General features: G+C 57.6%; 1 protein-coding gene across 1 annotated transcript; it reads left to right on the forward strand.

Moving 5' to 3' along the window:
- Nucleotides 1-1,450: 1,450 nt before the first annotated feature.
- Nucleotides 1,451-9,029, forward strand: RNF126 (ring finger protein 126). The gene is made up of 9 exons (XM_051639816.1): nt 1,451-1,540; nt 4,217-4,275; nt 5,655-5,718; nt 6,159-6,397; nt 6,942-7,010; nt 7,097-7,166; nt 7,389-7,482; nt 7,918-8,033; nt 8,241-9,029. Exons 1-9 carry the CDS (start codon nt 1,466-1,468, stop codon nt 8,388-8,390), a joined length of 936 nt encoding a protein of 311 aa, XP_051495776.1. The 5' UTR covers nt 1,451-1,465; the 3' UTR covers nt 8,391-9,029.
- Nucleotides 9,030-11,016: the final 1,987 nt, after the last annotated feature.

Below are 11,016 nucleotides of genomic sequence, written 5' to 3' on the forward strand. Positions count from 1 at the left end.
TGCCCACCCTTATCTCCATGTGCATTAAAATCCGTTGCCATTTGCCTCCCAACGAGTGTTGCCATGTTCAGCTTCCGCAGCTCCTGCGTCAGGGAATTCCAGAGGGACAAAGTCAGTGGAGCCGGATCCTTCCCTCCCCATCCCACAGGCACCTGGCACCCATTTGATCAAGTGGCAACTTGTTCTCCAACTGTGAAACAGGGTGAGGAGAAACACATCCAGGTCCTCGGCGTGGCCGGGAACTTCCCCGCGAGGTGTGAAATGCCCCATCCAGCGCCGCGGGCTCCGCTCTGCGGGCAGCCGGGATCCGTCTGGCTCCGGGGCTGGCCCACACCGGCCCGTCTAGACCCAACTCCCCAGTTCAGGAGTTGCAGGACTGGGTCACAGTTTCCTCATGGGTTGTAAATAATTGCTAATGTGTCTTATCAACAGTCGGGATCATCAATCAGCGAGTAAACGACTGCAAATTTGTCCCACAGCTGCAATTCCCACACAATAACCGAGCCCTCCCAGAAGCCGTGGACCGGTTCTGGAGCCGTTACGCGGCTGGTTCTCACCAGTGCCGGAGTCCTGTCCCCGTCCCTGTCCCCTACCCCCATCACTCACCCAGGGAGCAGGGGCTTTTGTGGGGCAATCCGTGAGCTTTGCTTTCCAGGAGCTGCTCCACAAATCCCTCCCCAGCCTGCTCCATCATCCGAAAAAAGCCAGAGCAGCAAAACCTGGGCTGAAGATGCCACCTGCTGGAAGGGGCTCTGCTGCCACAGCCCGGCGGGCTCCTTGTCACCCCCGGGGCCCCAAACCTGGAAACCCCAAAACCCACCACCCCAAGCCCCGCAGCCTCCCAACCCCAGCTCATTCCGGAGTCATCCCAAGGGACTCAGCCGGAGCAGTGACAACCCTGGAAGACAAGCAGCTCCCCTGCCACCGCCCCGCCGGCATCGCTGCGGAGCTCTGGGCGGGGGAAACACGCTGTTTGAGACCTTTTCACTGAAATTCAACATCCATGTTCCTTCGTGCTATTGCAACTTGAAGCAAATCTGGGGATTTTAATCGGGAGAGACACTTTTCCTTTATTTTTATTGTTTGGGGGGCGGGGCTTCAACTCCTCCCCATCTGTTTTTTTCCTTGAAGAATAAAACATTCACCTTCCGACCCGGAATTTTAAAGCCTGCTTCGAACAACCGTATTTAAACGTGGGAACAAAAGGGGGTGTCCCCGCACCCCTCCCCCCGCCGGCCGCGCTCGGGAATGGCGGCCGCGCGAGCCCGGGCCCCACCGGGCACCGAGCCCCGCCCACAGCCCCGCCCCCAGCCCCGCCCCCAGCCCCGCCCCACGAAGCCCCGCCCCGCCGCGTTTGGCCCCGCCCCTTGTTGCCTTCTCCTCGCCCTTTCTTGTCCCCGTTCGGCCACCGTCGTCCTCGGCCGCGCGTCGCGGGGCGGGGCCGGGGGCCCGGGGGGGTGGGAAGATGGCGGAGGCTTCGCCGCAGCCGGGACGGTTCTTCTGCCACTGCTGCTCGGCCGAGATCGCCCCGCGCCTGCCGGTGAGCGCGGGGGGGGCCCGGCCGCTGGCCGAGGCGGAGCGGAGGAAGAGGCGGAGGCGCCGGCGGGGCCTCGGTGGGGCGGGCACGTGCGGGGGAGGCCTGAGGGGCCTTGGGGGGAGGGGGTGGCCGGGTCCTTGGGGCTGGGAGGGCCGGGGGGGTGCGAGGGGGGTTAGAGGGGCAGGGATTCGGGCCGGGGTGGGGGGGTGGTTCTGCGGGTGCCAGTTGGGGTGTGAGGGGGCCTTGGGAGGGGCGGGGGGGCTGTGGAGCGAGGAGGGGGGAGCGCGGGGGGCTGGGGAGGAGCGGCCGGTGGAGGCAGCGCCGGGCGTGGCGGGGGGCACCGCGGCCCCTGGGCCCGTTGCGGGGGCGGGAGGGGCCGAGCAGCTCCTGAAGCGAGGCCGAGGGCGGGAGGCCCGGACTGCGGCCTCTCTTCGCCCGGTTTCCCTCCTGCCGCGTTCCAGCCGGCGGGGATGGTGCGAAGCCCCTCCCGGCTCAGGCAGCCGCTCCCCCGAGCGCAGCGGAGCGTTGGGATAACGGGGGGTCTCTGCTCTGTCCCCTGCAGCAGGGTTTGAGCCCCGCGGGCGGTGCAGGTGTGGGGTGCGTGCGCAGCATTCCCACGGGCCGGTGCAGACCCGCTTTACCCGCCAGGTGAAGCCTCTGCTCCCAGGGACTCGTGTCGTCCCGGGGTGGGTGGGGGAGGAGCGCTGGCTGAAACACCAGTGTTGTGAGGGGTTAAATTCCATCTGGAGGATCTTGCTGGTCTCTGTTTGCCCTGAAACTTCTCAACAGCGTCTTGTCAGCATAAGGCATTTTAATCGTTGTTAACACGTACTGCGTTTTGGAGTCACCCGGTGCTGAGCAGTGGGTGTTTGCCGGGGCCGGTCAGACGTCGCTGTCGGGTTTGGTGACGCTGTTTGTCCTCCCTCTCCCTCCCTCCCTCCCCCTTGGTCCTACTGGTTATGTGAGGGCAGCTCTTGCTGGTGGAGCTCACAGCCTGTGCTCCAGTGCTAGGACAGGACTCTGGTTAATGCTTCTGCTAAACACTCAGGCTGGAGAGCACAGCTCAGGATTTGTTCATTGGAAGCTGGAAATATAAGTATTTTATTTTTGTTTAAGCAGCCTGTGTTGGCTGTGCCAGCAGAGCACACCTGGCAGGGAAGGTGTGAGCCATGATAGGGAGCAGACAACTGCTTTTATTGATTTGGGCCCAGTTAATTGCTCGTTAATGGACTTGGTTTGGGGTTCCAGGTCCATCTGGAGGAGCAGGAGGTTGGGCAGTGGGTGCTGCACAGCCTGGGGAACAGCAGACTTGGACACTTGTGCTGTTCCAGTGCTGAGGGGTTTGCTGGTGGTGGCGTGGGGCTGTCAGCATGCTCCCCCTGTGGGGGGCATGGGCTGGGGGTGCTGCTCCACAGGCAGGAGAAGCCAGTTGGATTTACTGGATTAGACATGGGAGCTCCTGGTCACCAGCTTCGGGAGGCACTTCACTGTGTAGTAATGTTCTTGAAATCAAACGTTGTGCAAATTTCCAGACCTGGTTGTTTCACAACCCCAGACTCGGGGTGTCCCCCACGGAGGGGCAGCAGCGCCCACCCCCCAGCTGTGGTGTTATCGTGCTGGGCAGGCCGGGCGGCACGGGGGGGGTCGCTGGCCTCGCTGCCCGCCCCGGGGCCTTATCAGGTGTTTCTGCCCTGGCTAGAGGAGCCATCCCAGAGGCCTTATCAGCAGGAGCCCATGGGCTGGCATCCTCCCTCCCGTGGGGAATCCATTGACCTGCTGCCAGTCCCAGCACAGCAGTAGTAGAGGGAAGCACCGATGTTTTTAGAAGCTCTTAAGTCTCCTCTGCAATGATCCCCAGCAGGGTTTGGGGCCTGTGCCTGCCTGTGGTGGGACAGGGGCTGGGCACGGGGGCTGCTGCTTCCTCCTCTGTCCAAGCCTTGCAGCTTCTCCAGCAGTGAAGAGTGAGGCAATTTCCTTCCATGTTTTCAAGCCTTCTGGGCTGCTGCTCACTAGGACAGTGTGGCGTGGGGTGGAAATTCTTCACCAGCCCCAGGATTTGTGAGGACAAGTGATTGTCATAAGCTCCTGAGGACCCTGCTCCAGCCCATGGGGGCTGTGGAGCCCAATGTGCTGAGGGCTGGCAGTGTTTTCTGTAAGGAAGTGGGAATGTCTGTCACTGTGGGAGTGACACCCTGAGCTGTGTGTAGCAGAATGACCCCCCTGTGCCTCCTGGCCCCGTGGGGTGTGAGCCCCAACTGCACCATAGCAGCCCCCCGAGCAGGGGTCAGCCCAGGCTGTGAGTCCTTCCCGGCTCCTCTCATCCAGATTTGGTCCCTGAGGAGACAAGGGAGACCCCCACAACACCCAGCTGTGTAGCCTCAAGTCTGAGGGCTGCAGCTGAAGCTGGCAGTTTTGCTTTCACTTCACCCAGAACTACATCAGATGCTACCTAATACTTTGTCTCTGCTGGGGATAAAGTAGTGCTTTCCAAACAGGCTCAGGCTTGACAGTTCGCCTCCCTGGTCTGGTGGAGGCAAATTTGGGTGTTTGGGGGGATATTTGGCTCTGTAATCGTGACACATGTTCAGGATGACAGGCTGCAGGGCTCTCCACCCCATGAAGGTGCTCTGAGCAGCTTCCACCTACCACTTCCTTTTCTCAGTGTTTCTTCTCTCCTAGGACTACATTTGCCCACGGTGTGAATCTGGTTTTATTGAGGAGCTCCCTGAAGAGCCAAGGTAACCTGCTGGGCTGAGCTCGGCCTGCTCTGCTTTTTCCTTTTGTAGTTAAGGGGCAGTGTTGGATTCTGAATACACCATTTTTACCACTTCTGCCCAATATTTGGCTCACCTCTCCTCACTATGGGATGCTTAATTTGCCTGGTTTGCATTTCCAGGTGGATCAGCTATGGGAATGCTGAGTGTCACACGTCACTGGTAAAGGGCAGGGGAGGACCTGGCTGGTTTAAAACAAACAAGAAAAAGTGGTGGAGAGACTTTCCCTGTGGTGGGTCTGAACAGGCTGGAGTCAGCAGGCTGGAGATAACCCTGAGAGAGGAATCTGTGGAATGGATCCCTGTGCCTCAGTCTATAATTTAATGGCTTAGTTTAGGTGAAACGTCCTGGCTGGGACTTTGGACCCTGCACTGGGGCAGCTGAGATCTGTGCTCACGTGCTCTGCTGCTGACTCAGTGCTGGGGCTGCTCCCTGGCCAGGGCAGAGTGGGAGAAACGTCTCAAAACGTTCTGGACACGTTGCTGGACCCTGGCTGTGGGGCAGGCAGGTGCTCTGTGCATGGGCACACAGAGCTGCACAGGGGGTTGCTGCCTGCGGAGGGAGGTGGGCTCCACAGGCAGGTGTCTGTGCTGACAGGCTGGTGTTGGTCTGACTGCACCAACCTTAGAGGCTGAAAATCAATCCTGGCTAATCCCGACGTGTTGGGGCTTTGCTGTGACCTTGGGAGAGGAGCCTCGTTGCTGAACCTTTGTTTTTTGGGACCGTGAATATCAAAGCCTAGACCTTGACACTGGGCAGGGAATGTTCCTGCTGTTCTCCAGAAGCAGAAGCCTTCTGGCATTAGGAGTTTTTCTTGTAATCTGTCTCATTTGGTCACGTGCCTCTGCAATAAAGAAGTTCCTTTGATTCAAGATTAGACTTAAGCACGTTTGGGTCATAGTGGTCATTGTACCTTAAGTCTTCTCTTCCTGGTGCTCCAGAGGATTAGCTGATTTGTTTGAGGTGGATCATGCAGGGAATCCTTGCTTGATATCATGGTTCTGTCACTCCTCTGTAGCTTAATGAAATCAGAATGTAAAAGGGTGGGGGGAGATGGGTAACGATGTGGGAAAATGAAGGGGGGTGGGGGGGGGAGAAGTGAAAATTGATGTGGACAGTGAGTAAATCAGCAGCTGAGGCTGGGCTGGTTCCTGTGTGGAGCTGCCCTGGGTGGAAGAGAAGGTGAGAAGATCCCTGTGGTCCCTCCAGCTCTGCCTCTGTAGGTTGCTCTGTGCTGCCACCGAGCAGCTCTGGGTCTGCTGTTCCTGTTACACTCGTGTCCCTCTGCTGGGAACATCCCACCGCACCCGGTGGGACTCACCAGGGCTCTTCATCCCCCACAGGAACACAGAGAATGAGACCAGCTCCTCTACAGCAGCCAGTGATCAGAGCAGACACCCCTTTGAGGTGAGCCAGCCCTCTCTGTCCCTTCCAGCACTTCCTGCTTCACCACTGAAGTATTTTGCCATTATTACATTTTGTTCCCTGGATTATGACACACTTTGGGAAGGGAGCTATTGATGTAACCCACACGCTGCTCCTGAAATCTCTGCCTGTTGTACTGTTACTGATCTTGTCAGGACCATCACACGTAGCTTGTTCCCCTGGGGAGGGGGCTGAGTTGGGTGACGTGGAGGGGTGTCTCTGCAGTCGCCTCAGCCCAAGAGGCAGCAGCTGAGGAGACACCAGGGAGGTGGTTGTTATTTCTCGCCTTCACACAGATTCAGGCTGTGTCTGCTGCTCCTGAGAGTGCCCTGACCATCCCGAGAGCTGCTGGGACACCAGGCGGGGTGCCGGGAGCTGTTCCCTGCTCGTTACACCCTGTTCCCTGAATTCTGTCCCCTCAGAACGTGGATCAGCACCTGTTCACCTTGCCGCAGGGCTACGGCCAGTTTGCCTTCGGGATCTTTGACGACAGCTTCGAGTTTCCGTTCGGGTCCAACGTGCAGTCGGAGGAGACCCGGGACTCGGAGGGGCGGCGGGAGCGGGAGCACCAGTCCCGGCACCGCTACGGCGCCCGGCAGCCCCGCGCCCGCCTGGCCACGCGCCGCGCCGGCCGCCACGAGGGGGTTCCCACGCTGGAGGGGTGAGAACACCCGGGTCGTGCCAGGAACCCCCGAGTTGTTCACTGGGGCGGGTTGGCCGAGCACCAGCCCCTTCCCTTTCCTCGCTGGTGTGAGCAGGGCTGGAGCCTGCACTGCTGGGCCGGGCCTCTGCTGGGCCTGCAGCCCTTGGCTGGCTCTGGCCTTGGCTTCATGGTGGCCATTTGCCCCATGGAGCACAGTGTGGCTGGGAGTCCTGCCCCTCACCCTGTGATGAGAAAGCATTCCTAAAATGTTGTACTTGGTGTGAGGAGAAATGGGAGAAAACACTGGACAACAGGACTAGTGTTTCTTTAGCTGCATCCTGGAGAGGCACTTGCCATCTTTGTCAGAAATTACCCCTTACAAATAAAATATTGAAACTTCCCGTTATTAATGAATAATCAGGTCATAAGATGCAATTGATACAGGGTATTTTCATTTTCCCCAGCAGTGTTTAGCACATGTAGCTGCTCGTCCCTGTCAGTGTCTGGGCTGGGAGCTGGCAGACACAAATTCCTACATAATCCTGGTTTTCTTGTCTTTCAGAATTATCCAGCAGCTGGTCAATGGAATCATTGCACCAACAACAATACCAAACCTGGGGCTCGGTCCTTGGTGAGTCGGGGGGGTGTGCTGCCCTGTCTGACAGTGCTCCTCTTGGTGCTCCCAGCCCAGCCTCATTGTTGTCCTTGTCCTTATAGGGGCGTCTTGCATTCGAACCCCATGGACTATGCGTGGGGTGCCAACGGCTTGGATGCAATTATCACACAGGTAAAGCTGGTGTGGTCACAGTGTCTCCTCTCTGTCTGGTGCTGCCAAACCCTCAGCACCTCCTGTTCTGCAGCGGGTCCATGGGACTGCAGAGGTGGGAGATGGGTCTGCAGCATGGGTGCTGCTGGGTTCACATGCCCCATGAATCAATAAATCAACAGATTCTGAGCACTGTTGAGCTCACATCTTCTCTCTGCCTTCTGTGGCCTGTTGTTTTTTCAGTTACTAAATCAGTTTGAAAACACTGGACCGCCGCCAGCAGACAAAGAAAAGATCCAGGCCCTCCCCACCATCCAGATCACACAGGAACACGTAGGTATGTGTATCTCCTCCAGGGACTCGTGCACAAAGAGCTCTGTGAGAGTTCTGTGTAACATTTTCTCGGGGTTTTTATTTTGCTAGTACCTTCAAGGCCTAAAACATTTTGAAGAGGGAGAAAGCTGAAGTGTTGTCCTGTTCCACTTGCACACAAAAAAGAGCAGTGTAGACTGGATGGGTTTGCCCTGGGGAGGCAAAGTTCTGTGTGGACAGAGATGAAAAGGCAGAAGGGAAGAGTGGAGCAAACCCAGGGCAGTGAGGGGGCAGCCACGGTGGTAGGAGCTGCAGAGCAGCCAGCTTTCCCCTGTGCGGGGGGCAGGAGCCAGAAGGGCCAGTGGGGAAAGGGGAGAGAAGGTGATGGGACCCCGAGTCAGGCGCTGTGTGTTTAGGTCTTTGTTCCTCAGCCCTGCTCTGCTTTCCCTTTGTGAAACAGATTCTGGGTTAGAGTGTCCTGTGTGTAAAGAGGACTACACAGTCGGGGAGCACGTCCGGCAGTTACCTTGCAATCACCTGTTCCACAACGGCTGCATCGTCCCCTGGCTGGAGCAGGTTAGTGCTGCCCAAGGGTTCATCTGGGTGTTTTTCCTGGTCTCCTCTGTAAATATTTTCATACCTTCATGATGAGGCTGAAGTGTGAGCAGCCTTTGATCAGAGGAAGGAGGGTGATCCCAGCCTTTTCCTTGAGTGCTGCTCATGCATCGTTTTTCTAATGCTGTTTCCCCTATTTCTGGTTTTGTTTTTGTTTGCTCTCCAAAGCATGACACGTGTCCTGTGTGCCGGAAAAGCTTAAGTGGACAAAACACTGCCACAAACCCCCCGGGACTCACGGGGATGAACTTCTCATCGTCCTCCTCCTCCTCTTCCTCCAGCTCACCAAGTAACGAAAACTCATCGAACAACTCATGAAATCTCAGTCCCCCTCCCTCCCTGGGGCCCTGTCCCTTGCCCTTCCTCCCTCCCCAGCCAACGTAAGCAACAAAAGGGGCATCCAGAGCAGAGCCAGTGAGGGGAGGCAGCACCCCTGGAATTCCCTTTTGAGTTCTGAAGACACGGAGACTCCAGGTCCTGCAGAGAGGAGAAGCCTCGAGCTCTGTGCTGAGGGAGAGCTCTGTCTGTCACTAACACCCCCTCTGCTGCCTGGACTGTTGCCCGTTGCTGTGACGGCCGCTGCGCCCGCAGCGGGACCGAGGTGCTGAGCCAGTGGTTGTCATTTGGAATGGAAAGGTTGTTTGTATGGTTTTGGATTTGAGGTTCCTTTTCTCTCTTTTGCTCCTCCTCCTCCCCTTGGATGCTGTCTCTTCTGCTTTGGAGATTGAAGTTTTTAAGATGATCCTGCCTCCCTCCTGGGATCTCCAGCTGGGGAGGGCCAATAGTTGTCACTGAAAAAGGAACTCTGGACATAGACCCCGTTATCCTTCCCTTGCTCATCTCGACTCCTGTTTAGTTTTCTTTATAACCCTGCCCTTCTGCCACTCAACACTGAAAGGGTTTTTATAATTTTAAATTATTACTGCTGTTAAATAAATGGATGTTACAGCCCAGCGAGACATCGTGCATGATTTGAGGAAAACTGCAGGGTCAGCTCTGTGGGGCTGCCTGCGGAGCCGGAGCTGGAGCCGTCCCGTTCCACCCCGGTCCTGCCTGGGAGCTGCACCAGCACCGGGCTCTGCTCTGACCTGCACCCTGCCAGCCTGTGGAGCTGTGGGCCCTTGGCTGCAGGGTCACACCTGAAAGCTTCCTGGCCTGGTCTTTTGTATTTTTTACACCTTCTCCCTGTTGCAGTCCTGCCCTTCCTGCAGCCAGAGCAGACTGTTCTTGTGTCGACGTCAGGACTGGGCGTGCATCAGAGCAAGGACCAGCCAAATACCATTGTGATCCAATAATATACAGGAAAAACAACATTTTGGAGAAAAATGTACTTCAAAGCTACTTAAAATAGAGCCGATTAAAAAAAGAAGAAAGAGACAAATATCCAGGTGTGTTTGTGACTCAGTTGCTGTGACAGAGCTGGAGGTTGGAGGATGAAAAGAATGTGACCAGAGTGGGCAGTAACCTTCCTGCATCCGTACCTGGGGTGGGAGGCACAAGAGGGACCAGACCTGGGTTCCCAGCAATCCTGAGGGCTTTGGGTTTTTCCTGGATCTCCCACATGGCCTGGCTGGTCTGGGGTGGGGGCGCAGGGCCAGGCTGTGCCAGGGCAGGCAAGAGAGGAGTGGGGGTGTCCGTGGGGAGGGGGTGTTCAATGGCCTGGTGACTCCTTGTGTCTCCTCCAGCTCTTGGGGCCTGTGCCAGGCTGGGGAAGGTGTTGGTCTCCCCCACACGCAAGGTTCTGGCGAGGCTCTGGTGCTGTTTCAAAGCAGCTTTACCCGAGGGCCTGTCCCTTTCTCCTCAGTGCTCCAGGAGGGGACATGCCTCCTGTGGGAGGGGGAAAGCTGGTGGCTCTTTTGGTGTTTATCTTGAGACATTTTGGAATAAAGAAGGTTCACTGGAGACCCATCCCTGGCGTGGATGGCAGCCTTTCCCAAGCCAGCCAGGGCCGCGTGGCCGGTGCTGAGCAGCTCTCCTGGAATGTTTTTCCTCCTTGGCTTTGCCAGGGCAGCCCAGCGGCGCCTTTCATCTGGGCGGGTGGGTGCCTGCGGGACAAGGGTTTATCTCAGGACTGGAATATCAGGGTTAATGGCTCATCCTCTGCCGGAGGTTGAGCCAGAAGCTTCTGCCAGTAGGATCCTGGGCCAGGGAGGTGGGTGGCAGCACAAAGGTCCCCAGCTGAGCCCCTGTGTGCCCATCAGCCGGGCTGGCAGGAGGGAAGGCTGTGCTGTTTGTCACCAAAACACAGCCCAGGAGACCCGAACAAATCTTCCTTCACTGCAGCCATCACACAGTTACCACAAGGTTTTCATGGTGGCTGTTCCCTCTTGGACTTGTTTGGAGCTGGTTAGGTAAGAAATGGAACGAGTTTGGTGGTTTTCACTGGGGCCATTGCTCAGGTCTGACGTGACAAAGTGACCAGGCACGATGCCTCATGGTGGCATAGGGACGTGCCCTGACTGGGAGGCTGAGGTGTGGATGCTATTTCTGGCCATGCTCCCCTGGGCAAGGGGCTGGTCCTTGCTCCTGGCTGCCTGCCAGCTCCATTTCTGCCAGGGATGATGAGGGGCAGGACCAGCCTGGGGCTGGCTGGGGCACAGCTCCTGGTCTCCCTCCAGGGCATGGGTTGGGCACCATCCCCATAACTGGGAGTCAGCAGCCCAGGTGCTCTGGCTGGACATGGGTCCCCAGAGCGGGTCCAATCCCTTCTCGTGATGTCCTGGCTCAGGGTCTGCTCATGGGTGGGAGCAGCATCCAACCCACCCAAGCCCATCCCAACATTGGCGCTCCAAGACTCACCCTTGTACCACGAACTCAGTTTTAATTGCCATGAGTGCTTGGACATGGAGACAAACAGGACCCGCCGGCACGTCCCAGCCCCGCAGCCTCTGTCCCAGCCCCCGTGGAGATGCCGCCAGCTCCGGCCTGTGTGGGTGGGGCTGTG

Source organism: Apus apus, chromosome 24 (genome assembly GCF_020740795.1).
Source record: "Apus apus isolate bApuApu2 chromosome 24, bApuApu2.pri.cur, whole genome shotgun sequence".
In the NCBI taxonomy this organism is placed as follows: domain Eukaryota; kingdom Metazoa; phylum Chordata; class Aves; order Apodiformes; family Apodidae; genus Apus; species Apus apus.